Here is an 18777-nt window from a genome sequence, read left to right on the forward strand (position 1 = left end):
CATAGATTTAAAGTTTGTTAGTGTAATTTTTTGGTCCTTGGAAATTTTCTGTCTTTGTTTCGAATAGCGTCTTCCTTCTTGTAGGCTCTAGGGATATAGCCGTTCCTCTGCCGTAAGAGACGACGCCTTTCTTTAGCCTTCTTATCACGCTTAGAGAAAAAAGCTTTTCGACCCATAATCGTATATTGATCGTGAGCTCAAAGGGGAAGAGGCTGACTCAGAGGAGTAGTTGATTGTGATACAAGTAATGAAATGTATGTTGCTTTTAATAGGGCTGTAGAGGGGACAAAGTCTCCTTTAATATTTTGGGTCACAGGACGCATAACAGTGTAAAGGCCTCTTTAAACTGCATAATCTTGAACAGGACGGGCTACCTCACTTCTGTCGTTTGGGCCAGTTTTGATTAGATGGAGGCCTCTAGAATGGAAGGGCGCTAGGTATCACAGAATAGATGACCCTGTGGGGCATGTCCTTCTTGGGTATAGTCTGACTTGGGCTGTAAGAAAAGAATTACCGCTCGCTGAGTGGAGTTAGTTAATGAGTCCTGGTGAGTAAGCAGTGGCTGAGTGATCACTGAGCCATCACCTCACTGATCCACCACCAAACGATTACTGAGCACGGCTGATTGGTCACTGAGCGATCACATGACTGCACTGATCAGATCACTGAGCGTGAGCGCGTGCTGACATTTACTCACTGACCCTGAGCCTGATCGCCCTCATTAAAGCGGCGGCAGCCCAGACAGGAAATCTCCACCCGGCGGACAAAATCCGGTGTATATAGGTGCATATAGTCTAATTGTCTCTGTCATGGCCGCTGCCAATTTCTCTGTATACGTTTTCACTGGGGCGGAAATCCACTGGCGCCAAGCCAAATCCTTTACGAACGATACGGCTGCCATACGAACTCTCCTCACAGGACTGACCGGATTTTTGATTGGAGAGGGACTGCTGTCGATGGTTGCAGTTATATCTGCACGGCCTGTACATAAGCTCACCGGTCGTATTTTACATGTCCTGGTATGGCCATTTCAGTGGTTGTTCCCTCGTGTGCGACCGTACGTCGTGCGACCGTTGGAACGACTACGAAACCGATCCCAACCATCCACCCTCCCCGACCCGGAAATATACGAGCGCATCGCATTGCAGGATGATTATTTCAATGATTCAAGCGATGATGACGAGTCGGATTTCTTAATTGATGCCGCTGCTGGCAGTGGCTCCCAGAAACAGACCCGAATTACGGAGAGAGCTCTACCTCGAGCACTCATGCTGCTCGCGTTTTGTCTATTCGTGGTACTTCGGCTATGCCGGCCCTCGGACCCCATGTACTGGTTCCTTTCGGGTACATTGCCTATGGCATCCTTGTTCGAAGGTGGCCATGGCGATTCGCCTATTGAAATCGGGGGAATACCTCGTCAATATGACTACCTGGCTATGGCGTCGTCTTTGCAACCGCCGCAATCATTCGGATGGATGCCGAATGATCCTGTCCAAGGCTTTGAGGATTGGGACAGGTCAGACCCATATGCCCTTCATTATAATGCTGATATGGCTCCGCTTCATATTTCTAATCTTGACCACCCCGTTCTTGAGCCCATCCGAAAGGCGTTAGCTGAAGGCAGTGTCAAAATCAAACACGTGGTTTTGATCAAGCTCGAGAGTGCGAGGGCGGATATCTTCCCTCTACGGAAGGATTCGTTTATGTTCGAACGCATTGCGGATTCTTGGAAGGATAGGGTCATTCCCGACGATGTCTTGCAGCGGATCGCAAACTTGACCCCAACTGCCGAGTATCTCACAGGCACCCGGACAGGGTTCAACTCTAGTGATAACGAAGATACCGGAAGCAAGTCCTACGGTGGTCTCACAGCAAAGAGCGCCTATACGACCGCCACCTACACGCTTAAAAGCTTGACGGGCACCCTCTGTGGCGTGACACCGTTAGTGGCCGATTTCAATCGCGAGTGGGAACATCACATTTACCAACCCTGCTTGCCTCACGTATTCGAAATGCTCACTCAGCAGCCCGGTATCAGCAACGAGACCGAAGACTTTACCAAGTGGCCATGGCATTCGATGTGGATGCAATCTGTCACTGAAGGATATAATAATCAGGACAAATTGACTCCGATGCTGGGATTCAAGGACAAGAAGACCAAGGAGATCATCGAGGGCCCCGATGCCAAGTATCCACCGAAAGGTGAGGAAGTGAACTATTATGGCTATGCCGATACCGAGCTGGAGGACTATATACGCGATGCTATTGACGATGCGGAGCGCGATCACGAACGTCTCTTCTTAACGCATTTGACGGGAACTACGCACCATCCCTGGGGACTGCCAGGAGATGTATATGACCAGATTCTTGGCTCCTTGACGGGGCAGAATGAGGATCTAAATCGGTATCTGAACACCGTCACTTTTGTGGATAACTGGCTTGCGACCATCTTGGGAATCCTCCAGGAGAAAGGTGTGGCTAACGAGACCCTTGTGGTGATGGCTGGGGATCAGTAAGTGAATACAGAGACGCTTTTGGATGTTAAACCGAAACGGGACCTTTTTACTGATGGTTCCTCCAGTGGCCTGTCTCTTCCAAATGACGGCGGCATCACTCCCTACGACAACCCGCACGTCGGCAACTTTCACGTTCCCATCGTCTTCGCCCACCCACATCTACCACCAGTCGAGATTACTACTCCAGTAATCAGCAACCAGATTGTCCCCAGCATCATCGATCTACTACTCGAGTCCTCATCCCTCAGCGAGGCCACCGCACCAGTCGCCCGCGACATCCGCTCCCTTTACGAAGGCCAATCCCTCATCCGAACATTAATCCAAGAGAAAGACGGCCGACAAGACTGGCAGTTCACCGTGATGAATACCGGTGGCTCTTGGCTTAGCGTCCGCTCCGCCGCCAAGCCACAATTCCGTCTGGTCATCCCGCTGGTGACGGACGTCGAGTGGAGGTTCTCGGACTTGGACAAAGACCCCAATGAGGATCAGCCAATCTCTCGATTTAGCTTGTTGGACTTGGCTGAGACGATTGGGAAGAAATATGACCCAGAGGTTCTCAGTTGGCTTTGGGATGCGGCTTACGTTGCTAATTGGTGGGTCGCTGAGAATTGGCATCGCTACTGATATGAGCCTGGCACGTAGCGGAAGCAAAAGATTTGCTTGCAGACTGCATCACCAAGGGGACGGTGTTGCATCGAGCCCAGAGAGCACTAGGTGAAGGCTTCCCACGCCGTCCAGCATCGCCATCTTTCCACCGGCTCCCTCCAAAGGATTTAGTCCTCGACATCGTCATCGTTGAACCGCGGATCCACTCATGGAGCATCATGCCCTTCGAACAAGAACAGACGGGATGTGCCGGCACGAGAGACAACCTGTCATTCAGGGAACTGGTAAAGTCTTGAGCTGTGCAAGACCTTAGCCAACACAACCAGCACGGGTATCTGAACAGGCCTGAGAAGGTTCAGACAAGGTCTACACTGCACCCACATCTGTCACAATATTGAGACCTTGGCTTTCCCCGTCAGCATTTCAGCCACCTTTGGCTCTTTTCATCACTCCGCGACATAACGGTTGCTCAGGAGTTGGAAACCCTTCACGTCGACTTCTGTGCTGATTAGTAGAAAAGGAACATCGCATTTGATATCCTTTTAGGATAGGGACATAGTTATTGTACATAATCTAAGAATTACATGTATGACAGTGATAGAAACCTCTAAATTCCTTCCGAAAATCACGATGGTAACTTGACTGAGTTCATATCAATACGATCCAAAGAAAACATCTCCCGTGGTCCACTCGAAGGGCAGTAAGTGTACTAGCCCGGAAAACGTGAAAACATTGATCAAGTTAGAAAGGCCGTGCTCTCTAATAGTCAGCAACGGCACCGAGTTGATCAATCCACTGGTTGGAGGTGACAACATCGGTCTTGCGGTTGAAGACCTTATCCATCAAGACGTTGTGAACCTCTTCGTCACGGTCCATGCAGAGGTCACGCAGGAGGGTGATCTTGTAGTCGAGGTCGGAGGCTTGGCGGACGGTAGACAGGACGGCGCCGCTGGTAGCAATACCAGTGATGACGAGATGATCAGTATTAGAGCATCGAAGGATCATCTCAAGATCGGTGCCGAAAAAAGCAGAGACCCGGCGTTTGGTGATGACAACCTCGTCCTGATCGGGGGTCACGGCGGGGGCGATCTCAACGCTGGAGGTGCCTTCCAGGAACATGCCGGCGGCGGCGACACTGGCAACGGAGCGGTTGTAAGGATGAGACTCGGGGTAGCCGGGACGGAAGGCGGTGATAACGTGGATGACGTTGATGTTGTTCTGGCGGGCTGCATCAACGGTCTCGCTCAGGCGTTGCAGGTAGGCTTCGGTCTCGCCCAGCATGTCGAGCACACCTCGCTGGATGTCGAGGATGAGCAGGGTGGTGGTGCCCATGGCGGCTACGAGCGAAGATGTAGAGTGCAGTATTGATGAATGACTTGAGAGGGTTAAGAAATGGGGGGTTCTGACGAGTGGGATATTGGATGGGAAGGTTGTCAAGAGGAAAGAAAGGAAGAAAGTAATTGGAGATGATGATAGTGACGGCCGGTTCCGCGTTTCTGCTTGATGCGGTCATGCCGGTACCGGGATTCTACCTGACAATCGCTTTGTCGTCATTATTTACAAGACAAACAAACAAACCGTGCTAGGAAGAATTGAATCTAGTCTAAACAACTCGGATCATACAATCTCCCCGAGAAATCAATCTTGTCGAACATCTTCGAGGCACGCCCTCCAGATATCTACAAGCTACTCGACATGAAACTACACGAGTGTCCTGACTGCCCAGGAATACCCATCGATCGAACACGGGGTAAAGCAGATCTCCCATTGTGATACAAACTTTGTACTAGTTTCCACTGCACCGTACATTAGCACACTAATTCATCCCCAGAAGGAAAATTGACACGGCTTCCGAGAGCAAGCAAGCTCTGAGTAGGCCTCCGGTAAACCCGAGAGCCGAAAACAATCACTGTCTCGTAATACTTGTAGCTCCAGCCTGCCACTACAATCTTGGATTTGCCCAAGGGTTATGTTTCTTCCAGTGCTTGGTCGTTTGTTTGGCAGGCGAGTCTTCCGGACAAGAACTGCGGCTGGGTGGCTTAGAGCTAGTCTTCGATTTTTGCAAATGCTCTTCTTTCAGTCGTTTCAGAGACTCCTCTCGGTCCCTCAGTCTCTGTTCCTCTTTGAGTCGCCTCTGTTGTTCAGCCATTCTTTCTTGGTCCAACTTTCTCTCTTCCTGTAAGAAGCGTGCTTTTTCTTCTTCTTCTTTTCGCTGTCGCTCCACCTCCTTGCGCGCTTTCCTCCGCTTCTCCTTCTCTCGTGGTTTCTCGTTTCTCTTTTGACGTTGAGAATAATCTCGCTCGCGTACCTTGACCGACGATGGGTGGACAAGGGATACTTTATTAAGCTATCTGAGACTAGGAGAGGAAGGAAAGTGATCTGAGAGCTTCAGATCGAATCGGGAAGAAGTGGAATAGGGGATGAAAAAAAGAAGATTGGGAGCGGGGCAAGAGAGGGAAAGGTGAAGGACGGAGAGTAAGGGAGAGAGGATATTACCAACCAGTGGGGGAACCGCCCAAGTTGGAAGATAAGGCGCGAGAGAAAAGATGAGGGTGAAGTCTTGTCTGGACCGCCTGGATGATAAACAATAGAATTCCTGGGTAGATCCGAGAAAGAACTGACAACACTTGTCTATAGACGCTCGTACAGCCACAATAGAGGTCTCTCTCCGGCAGTGGTCTGAGCATGCTGGAGGCTTGATAAGTTATCCATTCAATATTGATATTTTCCAGAGCCTTGAACTAATTGGTGTTCTCTATTCCAATCATAAGCTGTTCTTATTTTATGCAGTGTCTTATCTCCACGACCCAGAGGTCTTCAACCCAATGAAAAGGCAAGTGATACACGAGGAAGAAGAGAAATGAGATTCTAGATTCTGAAACGAAAGGAGGATGAGAACATCATCGGTATAAACTTTAAAAAAGAATGTTCTGGAATAAACCGATTAAAAGTCTTTTGGACAACAATGCTCTCGATCAAAGGAACTTGTGGTTCGTCGTTTGGCGAGGTACTCGCTCTGTGCCAGGGTGTCTGCGTCGCCTGTCGCGCCTCTCCTTTCTGACTTTGGTCTTTTTGGATGTCTGAGGCGTCAAAGGGCGTGAGGAAGTTGACTGACCCTTAGGCTTAGCTGAAGATGATTTTGCGAGCGCTTGTAGGGCATTGACGATTCCAGGTGCAAATCCCGACAGAATAGGAGCCAAAGCGAGAAGCTTCTGCTCGTATGTTCTCCTTTGCGATTCTGGCGTTTGTGGATCTGAAAGTGCACGAATTTGCATCCGATAAGCCCTCTCAAGGCCTGCTCCGGTCCAGATACTGTCGGTATGATCTGTCATCTCATCAGAATCCGCAGAGTGGTTGTATCGACACCTGGAATCCTCGAGGTTTGCCCGCAAAGGGGCGCGACAATTGAAAATCTGAACTGAAGGAGCAGCCAGCTGGGTGTGATATTGATGTCGATCGGGTGGCTGGAGCAATGCACCAGACATTCCGTAGAACGACGACACTGGGGAAGGCCTTGAGCGAGATGGTGGAGTTCCTCGCAAGACGGGCGCAACCCCTTCGCTTGCTGAGGCTTCTTCATCTGAATCCTCATCATTCGAAGGTACGGTCGATGTAGCGTTATCAAAGCTCTCGTCGTCGGAGATTTCGATGGTGTTGGGGAGTCTTGAGCAACGGTGCGCTCGTGATGGCGATAACGGGGAAGGGCTTGATACGGCATTCCCACAATCTCTTGGAAGACCAGATGGAGGTTGGTTGCGAGACTTCAATGGTTGCTGTCTTTCAGGGGTCTCGTTACAACTCTCTGACGTAGTTGCAGAATCTCTTGTTGACCCGCGGGCGTGCCGAGTGTCTTCCGGTTGTCGAGATGATCGTGGTGGAGACATCAGTTGATCTTGAACAACATGCTGCCGAGTTGCCGATCTCGTTCTTGCTTTGGCTGGGGTCACAGGTGCAGGCGTTGCAGGAATCCCTTTGACATACTTTCGGAGCGCTACCTCATCTCTAGAGTAGAGATGGCTCTTGGTCCACGCTTTTCCCAATTGGACTTTCAACAGGGTTCGATCCAGCTGCCTGAGAATGAAATCGGTTACATCTCGCGGGTCCACGATGAAGGGAATTTTCTCTTCTCGATATTTCGTGGCAGCCTCTTCGACATATACCTTGTGCATCTTGGAGAAAACTCCACACTCCAACGGGTTGAAGAAGATGGAACCTTTATGCGGGATACACGCCAAGTAGATGCCTTTATTCCAACAGCTCATGAAGATCTTTGGAGTTATTCCGTACCGGATTCCATCAACCAGCAGAAGACGCGCGGGGGAGTCAAGACCTTTCATTCTGGCAGTCTTGGTCTCTTCTTCAAAGACACAGTCAATCCAGTCCATGAAGAATTCCGCGTTGGCCCACGGCTTGGCTGCAAACGAGGTGGACACATTTTTGTACCACATTCGTTGTTGATTGACCACGCTCGTCTTTGAGATCAAATAAGGTGATAGGAAGCGATTATCATGACTTGCACAAACAATAGCAGATGTCATTCTCCGATAGTCCGCATCGTCACGAGTCGAGGCCTCGATGCACAATCCCTGATGCTCTGAGGAAATTGCAGTCACAAATCCGGTATCACCAAACGCATAGAGATTCTTGGATGGAACATCCAATACCCACTGCAGGTCTCTCAGGAATGCTGGGAACCTTGCAAGCCTTTCTTCTTTGGCTTCCCGCCCCTCGTTCTTAAGTTTCGCGCTGTTGTAGGCCTTCCGCGCAGCATGAACGCGGTGCTTCACATTGCGATTCCGTCTGAACAAGTTCTCATAAAAATCATCGCTTACGCCAACATCCTTGTTGGGATGATTGGCAATATGCATGAAATAGCGCGCAAACGCGCTCACTTGCTTCTGGTTTTCCAGAGGAAATCCATGATCCAACCACCGATCGATCCACTCCGCAACTTTAGTCTCGTCTTCGTCGCTCAGAATCCGGTTTATCCTTGCACGTGTCGTGGAGCTGGCCTCATCAGGACTTGAAGACTGGACTGTGGGGTTAACATCCCTGCGGGGGTGACTCTTGCTGCCAGAAACACTTTTATCTTTGGCCTTCGCCATGGCTAGAGACGAGAAACACGATCTGTGAAGCACAACCCTGTGTGTGTGATCCGCTATAACGCTCAAGCCCAGAGGGAAACGGAGCGGAACAGGTCCAAAATATGAGCGTAGGTATGGTGATAGCGGCCACCCTCGCGCCAATCTTTCGCTGGTCTTACGAGTAATGCTCGTTTCCACTTGAATGGGCCCAGCTGCGAGTGATTGAGATTACCCAAAATGAGGTTCTCTATTCAACTCTATGAGATCTCAGTACCGGATTCTCAACGTTCTGTGATCCACAAATCGCCGTAACGCCTCACCTTCTCCAACTCAGGATGTTTAAGCCTGAGATCCGCAGACCTGACCTCCAGAACAGCTTGGAACAAAAGTCAATCGCGTACCTGCAGCAAGAGAAGTTTTAAAAGAGCCAACAGCGTTAGTCCATTTTAGGTAAATTGTCAACAATGATGAGTCCCACAAGCTGTTCGGAGAAAAATGGGGAGATAAAATTTTCATACACGCCAGACCTTCCAGTCGGAACAGACACTATCCTACATCATTAGCCTGGGGCTAATATGCACATAATAGCACATACTAATCAAGGAAATATAATCCTGCTATGGGGTTGGCTGTATGGCCAATCAAGCTCCGACGTGGGGTACAAAATTTCTTTGAGAGGAAGACACGGCCAATGACAGGATCGGCAAGTCTCGGATCAACTAGCATAAGCTGAGTACAGGGGGCAGGGACCTTCTCTGAAAGACTAGAATGACAAGCCACTGGCTGGAACCGCTATATTGGTCTCATGTTGGCGGGTCCGTTCATGAGCAGGCGGGTTCGACTGACACCTTCTAGAATTCAGGACGCACGAGGACTTTCTTTGCCTCCTTACGAGCCTGACTGGTCAAATGGAAGAGCCATAGTGTCAACTGTCTATCAGGCTTTGCCAGATCTTTTTGTCAGTCTTGTCGAAACCTTGTTGTAGTCGTTGAATGAAAGAATGGGCAGGGACTGTGGATAGCGAGGCGTTGGACACATTGGATTCGCTCAAACTGTCCCACCTTAGGTCGCTAGGGTTGTGTTGTTGCCATAGCGACTTCATGGATAAGCAAAAGGAAACGGAAGGTGCAAGAATTGTAGCTTGGGATTTCAGGGGTTGGCTTTGAGAACTATCGCTGGAATAATCGTCCCAAATGAAGTTGTAGAGGTCTATCTACCTGCTTCCAACTTCGGAACCTATTCGCACACTCTCAGATAAAGCCTCTTCCCTAGATTCCAAAATCCACTTGCATGATTTACGAAGCCAACTGAGCAGAATGAAGGCAAATGATCAGGGGAGAGTCCGACTCTGACGTCCACGATGCAGATTACCAGCGACGAGAAATGACCTGAATAGTCCTGCTTTCAGAGCTCACGGAATATCGTTCCAAATCCCAATCCAGACAGCTGAGCACTTGGCGCAAAGTTCAAAGGTGCCCTCGAAGTTACTTTAAGGAGTGCTCTCGAGTTCGCTTGGTCAAGTCTGGTGCGTCTGGGGTTGACCCAGAAAAATTTGCGTTGACAACCTAGAGAGCTCCACTCTCATGTCCCAATGTATCCACATCAGTAGTCATGTTCTGCGACCGCTTGGACGCACTTTAAGTTCTTAACGAAGAGGAGAGCCTTCAACTAAAAAAGACATTAGATCTGACAGCGTGAAACAAATTACAGTAGTAGAATGATCGTTCCTTGGTTGACGAGTTAGACTTTTAACCTTAAATATTTTTTAGGCGCGGCGCATCCATAAGAAGTCGATTACGTGGTGCTGCCAACCAGTCAGCCGAGTAGCCAATCATGAGTTTTTAGCTGGTGGGCGCAATCCGCCGCCGTAGTAGGAGTAGGAGGTACACCCGCGACTACGTCGACTTCGGTCGTTCGACAGGTACCATATTCGGAGAGCCACGCCCTCACGTCAACCGCCTCCAGACCTGAACTGACTTAAATCCCACTAGAACTTGATCATTGACACTTCTTTAGAGTCGGACAGCTCTCTGAGTTCTCCTGTATTGGAGACGGACTTAGACTTCGAACCTCACGCCGCTGCCCGGGGGAGCTTGTATACTCGGCTGAAAAGGTATCAACCACCGAATGACAACGACAATGACGATATGGCTCGTTTCCTGAAGACTTTCTTCAAATTCCTTCCCGTCGAAGGCCAAGTCAACTTGGCCGAGGGTGCGAATGGGTGCGAGGACGACCCAAGCCTACGGCAACTAGCGAAGTAGTTGGATACAGCTTTGCTTAGGCCGATGATAGCCACTGGTGGAAAAATGCCTGTTTTAGACTTGCGTGCAGAATGCATGCAGCGCGATAATCACCGATGCGTACTGACAAAGTACTGGGACTTCAAATACCATGACCAGCCGCCTGGCTCACCTACCACCAGCCTCGAGGCCGCTCACATCATCCCATTTGCCATGGAAACCTTTCTGGAAGATGAACGATTCAAGAATGCAGCCGTATGGGAATTTATGTACCGCTATTTCCCAACCATTCAGGAGGGTTGTTACATCAATCGCCACGAGAATGTGATGATGCTGGATGCAGTCTTACATCAAGAGTTCAGTCGCTTCTCATTCATTCTAGAGGCGACCAATGTTCCTAGTCGCTACCGCACGAAGATTTTTCCCGACTTTGTATACAGCGGGTACCGCTACATCATACCCGAGTTCGTGAACATACTCAGTCACGACGGCCGGTACCCCGCCCCCAGCAAGCGTTTGCTCGATGTTCACGCAGCCATCGGCAATATCCTACACGCGACTGGGCGGGCAGAGGTGATCGCGAAGACGATAAACGAACTCGGAGACAGTAGCGGCCAGGCTCTGGCGAAGGACGGTAGCACCAACGTGGAAGAAATGCTTTCTGTATCCGCTCTTTCTTTATTGGCAATGAATCAGGTGGCAGTAGAAGGTGATTAGAAGCCCCTTCGAAACACTATTTCTGATCATGTTAAACTCCTAAACCCTAACCCGAACCGAACATGGTCAGAAAGTTATGCATTTGGTTATCTATTTTATACTATCTCAATATAATTAGCCTACTAATTTTTCAAGATGCCTCTTAGACCAGTATTTTATGTAAATTAGTACTAGTCTTTCTACACCCCCTTTTACACCTCTTTCGTTGAATATTAATTTTAGTAACTTCTATAAGCCGTATCATCGAATGCTGTCTAGTATATGTTTTCCCTAATGCCTTTCTTCGTTTAAAAATAGAGTCTAGTATAGTTAAGTTCTTGGTGTAAATACCGCTAAGACCAATACATACAGGTTGAATATAATGAATTCAACCGCCAAGGTTATGATTAGGTCCTCAAGACATTTCTGACCACGCTCTACTGTATGCTCAGGGCTTCTAGTCAGGAAAGTCTGCAGGGCGGCCTGAGGGCGGCTGTAAAAGCGGTCAAGGAATCTATGTGGCTTCCTAAGGGTGTGCTGGGCTGCCTGCTGGACTTTCCTAGTCAATTTCTGCCCAAGAAAATTGGTTTGCAGTTGGTGGCCGTAATCGGTCGCCGTACTCCTACCTACGGTAACCTAACTAAGGCGCGGCGCTTACATAAGAAGTCGATTACGTCGTCGGCACCGACTTTGGGTTTCACCTGAGAGACAAACCTCCCCTCGTCACCAACAACCAGCATGGCCAGTCCCGGGCGCGCAGAAATACACCTTATACATATGGCCAGGCGCTTATGAACAACAGCCTATCCTCGACAGCCATGGCATTTGCGCCAGTTCCTCTCACTCATGGCAGACACGGTATGCGATCGTTCCCAGCCTCTACTTGCGCCTCGAGATTTGCTGACTTCACGCAGAGATGCTGGGCCCAGTCGCACGCTTGAACGGCAGGGTATTCGGCGATGACCCCGTCATTACCTACATGCTGCTGGATATACCAAAGGAGGAGCGACTGGCGTACCTACCCACGTACTGGTCTATCCTAGTCAAGTCGGCTTTGCTCAACGACGCGGTGATTACCGAGGCCGATGACTGGAAAGCCGCGTCCGTCGTGATTCCCCCTGGAAAGCATGTGGACAATGTGTGGACTCTTTTCTATGCTGGCTTTGTCTGCGTCCTGTGGAAGATGGGGCTTTCTGGCTTCAAGGTACGACCTCCCACAAAGGTGAAAGAGAAACTTCCGGCTGAGAGTCTTTAGCGTCTTTGGTCCGAATTCTCAGGCATGACCGATGATGCGAAGAGGATTGGTCTTCGCGGTCAGAAGCGGTACTACTACATCTTCAGCATCGGGACCGAGGTCGAGCACCGCGGGAGAGGTAGGACCGTCAGCCTTGGAGAACTTATGAAAAGTTACTGACTCTGCAACAGGTCTCGCCAAAGCTATCATGCACGAGCACATGAGGAGGGCTCAGCTTGAAAACGTTCCAATCTGGCTCGAGGCCACGACGCCCAACTCTCGGAAGTTATACCTCTCGATGGGGTTCGAGGAAATCGAAGAGATTATACTTGGGAAGGGCAAAGTCGACAAGAACGCTAATCTTCAGCCCGGAGGCCCGGGTGTACCGCTTTGGGCTATGGTCTGGTGGCCTGAGCAGCAATCTGGTCATACTTCTTCATCCTAATCCAATATTCTTTGTCCCGCCATTTTTTCTAATTTACTCGCCGTCGATGAGATAAAGACACACTTTCATTACAATGTACGGTTCTCTGTCTGGTGTTTGCTTCGTCAATTTAGATTCGATGTAGACATCGTGAATCATGGATTGGAAAGCAAAACAAGTACACAGTGAGCGTCCGTCTGGGTGAGACACCGGCCGAAATGTCTATATATCAACTAGACGAAAGAAAGTGTCGAAGAAATGACACAAATATGGTTGACAAGATGATCTGCGCCTGGATCAGTCAGCACCATTACGTGTGCTCGCAGTCTAACAGACACTCTCCAGCGAGTTGAGGTCCTTGGTGATAACACCGCTCTTGACAGCATCTAAATCCACATTAGCACACAGCATTATCAGCTTCCAGTTCAAGCACAAACTCTCCTTGATAAGACCGGCGGTAATCATTCAACAGAGCCTTCCCAGCCCAAAACACCCATCCTTGCTGTTTTTAATACGAGTGTACCTGCGCCGCAAACCACTTCTTGTAAAAGTCCATGTTTGAGCTTGGGTTCCAGTCCGATGTCGACTGGACATTATCAGGAAGAGCGAGACTCCATTCGCCCACAATTGTGGGGTTGTTGCTGTCACGGTTGTCATTGCAAGACTCCCTGATGTAGCTACCGTGGGAGACATCGACGCTAGTATCCCATTTGAGGTATCGATGGTCGTCGTAGGCGGCATAGTACAGGTCATCGAGGTACTGATTTGGGTCTCCGGAACCCCAAAGCTTGTCCATCATCTGGATGTGGAGATAGTCGTTCTTGTCGATGCCGGCGCTGGCCTCATTGGCTCGAATGCGCTGGGATGGAGGTTGGCATGTCGAGAAGGAAGTTCAGCGCACGCTCATCATTGGTAGTCAACATAGAACCCGGCCTCCGGGGCCATCTGACCTGTAAAGGCATTCCGGGGTGTCTGCGCCTCAGGGGCAGCACGCAGGTCCCTGATGATGTACATGCCAGCATCGCTCGCCCAGCCGCAAAGATTCTTCACATAGTCCAGGCCGCCTTGGGGGAAGTGCTCGCTATCTGAATAGACCAAGACTTCGCGGAGCCAGTATCCAACAGGTACACGAATAGTGTTCAGACCATAGCTGACCATCTCGGTGATGTCGTCCTGGGTGATCCAGCTGGCCCAGTGTTTCGGGAAGGCGATGTTGGCCGCGTCTTGACCGAGGGAACTCACGCAGTCAAATTCAGAGGCTTAGCCACCGCAGCCCATGTCATTCCAGGCGTTCTCGCCAATCCATGGCTCGAAAATAAACTGCGAGCCTAAGTTCACACCGCGTATCTTGCCCTTAGATGCCAGGAACAGATTTGTGCCATCGCTTGCGGTGATTTCCTTGTTGGTCTTAGGCAACCAAGCCGCAGCTAGTGTAGAACAGGCGCCCAGCGCGACAATTTTGGAAAAGACGCACATAATTGACTAGTAATAGAGGCTTCGGTCGGTTAAGTAGCGCTCGACAAGGACGCCAGCTTGAACTAAATATCATTCTCAGGGTCTCTAAACACCCCACGACCTACCTTGGGGCACGCCAGTAATCTGCGGCAGCCTCAGCTTGGGCCAGGGGATGCAGATTCATAGCATCGATTCTATATCAGAGAAGCAATGATGTGCGGTGTTTCAGAGTTGACGATTTCCCTGATCGGGAAACCGGGGCTACGAGCCTTGGCCCCCACAATGACCTTAGACTCGGAGTCGCTGGTTGCTCTCCTCCTCTTGCCTTTCTCAAAGACGATCGATGCATATTGTTGCGGTCTTTATATAAATTTGGCGGACTGCGACATGAATTTCAGAGAGCGACTCGGATGCGATGATGATAATACGCAGGACTTTCGGGGCCATATTATCGGAGAAGCAATTCGGCCCCCGAACTGATCGACATCACTCTGATCTGTGCAGCAATCATCGGTGCGAAACGTACTGCCACAATCACATACTAACAGATATGTATTGCCGTGAAGAGCAAATGCTCTTTCTAATAAGTGCAGCAGGAGGTGTTTAGTCCCTATTTCAGATTCCGTTGATAGGGGCTTCTCGGTTTGGCAGGTAGTTTTTGAGACGGAACACGACGAGGGCACTAATTTGCAGTATCTCCTAGCGAAAGCTCAGAGCCCAGGTACTACGAATTATTGCTTATAGCATCTAAACCCTGACCTGAAATCTTTTTTCTTATTTGACCCCTGTCATGTCAAGCCGATTTCATACTCGGGTATCGCGTTGTCCTCCCATCTTTGAGTGTGGACCTCAAGATAGATTCATTACTGATGTAGCTTCTCTAAGAAAGTTCAAAGGATAGATCTTGGGAGGTGAGTCTTGGTGCTCCTTCCATGGCTAGATCGCGTTCCAGCGCAACCGGTAAATTATGTCGAGGGTCTCCGACCGCTATCAATGAAAAGTTGTATAGGATTGTGATATTTCTTTCAAAATCACTGTTAGCATTATCGTTCGACTTATTGTCCGTGTCCTCTTCGCTTGAACTGTCCTCTAGCTTCTCCAGACGAAAATACTTGCCTCTTTTTTGATTCTGCTGAACTCAAAGAACCTCCTCGGTGATTCCTTGCCAGTTAAAAAAGCTCATCAGAGAGAGCAGGTCAGTTGCAGACGGCCTTTTCCCACGAATATAATCAAATGATATATGCTATATAAGCAGAATAGAGTTCTTTGCCTCCCAGTCTCGGTAAAGAAGACCGGCCTCGTTATTTAGGACCTGTGACGGATGTAGACGAGCGGGTGCCTAAGGAACGAGGCAGCAATTGAATACCTAAGGAATGAGGCGGCAACCGGCGAGCGCGATGTTTTGCTTGGAGCTTCATGCGTGTCCGAAAAGGGAAGTTTCCTGGAAGGATGCCCCAGGCAGGATGGGGCATAAAGGATCCCCCACTACGGATCTTCTTCCTTTCCTTCCCCAGACTTGATTCTTTCGTTAGATAAGCACCGAATGGAGACTTTCGTCGTCATCTCGCTTGGCTCGTAACAGTATAGGCCTTATGAATCTGGCTTGAAATTCTGCCTGACGGCTTAGGCATCGTGCCCTAACGTGGTCGGTAAGCGAGTGAGCCATGTAAGCGAGCGAGCCACCCAACCACTTTTTCGCGTCCTACCGCGTTCATCTATCTTCTATCCACCACTATGCCTCCAAATCAGGTCAGATTACGCCAGGATCCGATCCAGCAAGAAGGTCGCCTTCTACTTGCAATACAGGCTATTAAAAGCAAAGAAATAAGCTCTATACGACGGGCTGCGGATCAATTCCACGTTAACCGTTGTACGCTCGCGCGTCGCCTACGCGGTACTACAAACCGCGCTGAATCTCGCGCAAATTCTCATAAATTGACTAAGATCGAGGAGGAACTACTTCAGCAGCGGATACTATCGCTAGATCGACGTGGAGCAGCCCCTACACAAGCTCACGTACGAGAAATGGCTAATTTGCTACTCGCGAAGCGTGGTTCTATCTCTATCCAAACCGTCGGTGAAAAATAGGCATATAACTTTATCTAACGCCATCTAGAGCTTAAATCTCGCTTTTCACGACGATACGACTACTAGCGGGCACTACAAGAGGATCCAAAGATCATTCAAGAGTAGTTTAACCTCGTACAAACCACGATTCAGCAATACGGTATCCTCGCGGACGATATCTATAACTTTGACGAGACTGGGTTCGCGATAGGCCTTTATGCGTATCAAAAAGTGATTACTCGAGCGGAATACTACGGTCGGAGATCGGTTTTATAGCCAGGGAACCGCGAGTGGGTAACCGCGATCGAGTCAATTAACGCTTCGGGGTAGGCACTTCTACCGACGCTTATCTTTAAGGGCAAGCAATATAATCAAGCCTAGTTCAAAGATCTTCCGTACGACTAGCGCTTCGAAGTTAGTGCGAACGGGTGGACTTCCGACGAAATAGGCCTTCGCTGGCTTCAAAAGCAATTTATTCCGTCGACGAATAGTCGTACGCGCGGAAGATATCGACTCTTAGTCCTCGACGGACACGGAAGCTATCTAACGGCAGAATTCGACTAAATCTACGCGGATCACGATATTATACCGATCTATATGCCAGCGCATTCCTCGTATCTTTTACAACCGCTTAATATCGGATGTTTCGCGGTTTTAAAGCGCGCGTACGGTAGTTTAGTCGGCTAGAAAATACGGCTCGGGATCAGCCATATCGATAAGCTTGATTTCCTCACAGCTTATCCACAAGCTCGCACCGACGCATTTAAATCAGAGACGATTCGAAATAGCTTCCGAGTAGCAGGATTAGTGCCTTTTGATCCCGAACCAGTACTATCAAAGCTTAATATTTAACTTCGGACGCCTACGCCACCCGCAAGCCACGGTAGTCCAGCAAGCGCTTTTTGCCCCTATACGCCCGCGAACGTAGACGAGCTTTATAAGCAAGCAGCTTCAATCAAAGCTTTCCTAAAACAACGCTCGAAAAGTCCCCTATCGCCGTCGTAGGCCGCGCTAAACCAGCTTATTAAAGGCTATCAAATCGTAATGTAAAACGGTATCTTTCTCGAGCAAGAAAACAAGCAGCTACGCGAGGAAAATACTGTACAGAAGAAAAAGCGTGCTCGTACGACTAGGTGGATAGCTCACGATGACGGTCTATCTATACAAGAAGCAATGGAGCTCGAGGAAGCTCATAATGCCTTCTTTCAGGCTATACCAGGTCCACGAGTACCATCAGCGCAGGGTATACCGGCACCGAAGCCGAGGGCCTTACCTAAATGCGGCAATTGCAGTGAAATAGGGCATAAGAAGAATTCTTGTCCAAATAGAGAATAATGAATATAAAGGAGTTGTGGTTGATATATATCGATAAATGTGTAGAAATTCTGGTTAGGTGGCTCGCTCGCTTACATGGCTCACTCGCTTACCGACCACGTTATATCTCACAGATAGCGAGTGCGTAGATATCTACCCGAAAATTCAATATAAAGCCTGATATAACGAGGAGTTACACGCATTAGGTAGAATTGGAAGATAGCTTTGCCTATAAACGATGAGTGCTACGTAACTAGCTAATAACGGTATCGAAGGCAAAGTCTATAGCGGGCCAAGATTCTGCCTATTCAAGCACAGAAGTCGATGCTCATATTTAATGCCCCCATTTACTGGTATCAACACAGAAGTCGATCGTCATACTCCAGCCGTCCAGGGAGTACGCGCCACCATTCCGATATCCAAGGCACTGGTCGATAATCTAGAGCCACGTTAGCAATTTCAATAGCTTTATAGCAAGAGCTACAGGGACAATTCGAAAAGAATATGTTGACTGCATACGTCAAGGGTGCTATCCCAGCACGACTGTTCATTAGGGACATTGGATGGGGTAAAAGTTGCGATATGACCGTTAGCACCAAGCCAATCCTATAATGTAACAATTAGAGATTATTTTCGCCTAAGGAATCATGGTCTATAGCGGGAGATTGCTTACAAAAGGCATATTATTCGCCCAAGTCTTGTAAGTACACAACCACTGCAATAAGTATTAGCTCAAAAGCATCTTCAAAAACCTCTCTAGATCCGTTATCCTTCCACCCTATATATTTATTAACTCACCTCGCGGTATTTTAGAAGATCAGTAGAATTGAGACAGATTTGGGATCCGGAGTCCGAAAAGCAGTCAGCAGCGTTGGCGGTAGTAGCCAAGAGGGTCGCGACTTCCAAAAGAACTGCGTAGAACTGCATTGCTCGTGATGGAAGAATGATTTTTAAATAAAATTGCGATGTGCTGATGCGTATTTTGTTCTGGATAGACTTGCTAGGCTGGAATTGAAGTAGCAAGTAGTGCATGTTATATAAATGTTTGGAGGTTTCCCCGATCTCCTTACGCGCGCTGTAGATCAAAACATAGGAGGTATCGATCCCCCTGAATCCGCCCCCACTTTTCTTTTAGCAC

General features: G+C 49.0%; 7 protein-coding genes across 7 annotated transcripts; 3 read left to right on the forward strand and 4 right to left on the reverse strand.

Annotated features, from left to right (window-relative positions):
• Window positions 1–809: 809 nt before the first annotated feature.
• Window positions 810–3140, forward strand: N7458_009013 (uncharacterized protein; the record flags this gene model as incomplete). The annotated part of the gene is made up of 2 exons (XM_056912395.1): window positions 810–2512; window positions 2582–3140. 2 exons carry the CDS (start codon window positions 810–812, stop codon window positions 3138–3140), a joined length of 2262 nt encoding a protein of 753 aa, XP_056761244.1.
• Window positions 3141–3881: 741 nt separating this feature from the next.
• Window positions 3882–4454, reverse strand: N7458_009014 (cysteine hydrolase family protein; the record flags this gene model as incomplete). Its single annotated transcript, XM_056912396.1, has 1 exon — window positions 3882–4454. The coding sequence occupies one exon, from the start codon at window positions 4452–4454 to the stop codon at window positions 3882–3884; it is 573 nt and encodes a 190-aa protein (XP_056761245.1).
• Window positions 4455–6097: 1643 nt separating this feature from the next.
• Window positions 6098–8227, reverse strand: N7458_009015 (uncharacterized protein; the record flags this gene model as incomplete). Its single annotated transcript, XM_056912397.1, has 1 exon — window positions 6098–8227. The coding sequence occupies one exon, from the start codon at window positions 8225–8227 to the stop codon at window positions 6098–6100; it is 2130 nt and encodes a 709-aa protein (XP_056761246.1).
• Window positions 8228–10353: 2126 nt separating this feature from the next.
• On the forward strand, window positions 10354–11166 carry N7458_009016 (HNH endonuclease signature motif containing protein; the record flags this gene model as incomplete). The annotated part of the gene is made up of 2 exons (XM_056912398.1): window positions 10354–10430; window positions 10491–11166. 2 exons carry the CDS (start codon window positions 10354–10356, stop codon window positions 11164–11166), a joined length of 753 nt encoding a protein of 250 aa, XP_056761247.1.
• A 797-nt stretch (window positions 11167–11963) lies between these two features.
• N7458_009017 (GNAT family N-acetyltransferase) lies at window positions 11964–12824 on the forward strand (the record flags this gene model as incomplete). Its single annotated transcript, XM_056912399.1, has 4 exons — window positions 11964–12003; window positions 12060–12349; window positions 12401–12518; window positions 12571–12824. 4 exons carry the CDS (start codon window positions 11964–11966, stop codon window positions 12822–12824), a joined length of 702 nt encoding a protein of 233 aa, XP_056761248.1.
• A 487-nt stretch (window positions 12825–13311) lies between these two features.
• Window positions 13312–14279, reverse strand: N7458_009018 (glucan endo-1-6-beta-glucosidase B; the record flags this gene model as incomplete). Its single annotated transcript, XM_056912400.1, has 3 exons — window positions 13312–13662; window positions 13725–14026; window positions 14072–14279. 3 exons carry the CDS (start codon window positions 14277–14279, stop codon window positions 13312–13314), a joined length of 861 nt encoding a protein of 286 aa, XP_056761249.1.
• A 3694-nt stretch (window positions 14280–17973) lies between these two features.
• On the reverse strand, window positions 17974–18566 carry N7458_009019 (uncharacterized protein; the record flags this gene model as incomplete). Its single annotated transcript, XM_056912401.1, has 4 exons — window positions 17974–18078; window positions 18159–18245; window positions 18313–18354; window positions 18438–18566. The coding sequence occupies 4 exons, from the start codon at window positions 18564–18566 to the stop codon at window positions 17974–17976; spliced, it is 363 nt and encodes a 120-aa protein (XP_056761250.1).
• Between the last annotated feature and the right edge of the window lie 211 nt (window positions 18567–18777).

The sequence above is a fragment of the Penicillium daleae genome (assembly GCF_028827525.1).
Source record: "Penicillium daleae strain IBT 16125 chromosome Unknown utg000008l_segment0_segment0, whole genome shotgun sequence".
In the NCBI taxonomy this organism is placed as follows: Eukaryota; Fungi; Ascomycota; class Eurotiomycetes; order Eurotiales; family Aspergillaceae; genus Penicillium; species Penicillium daleae.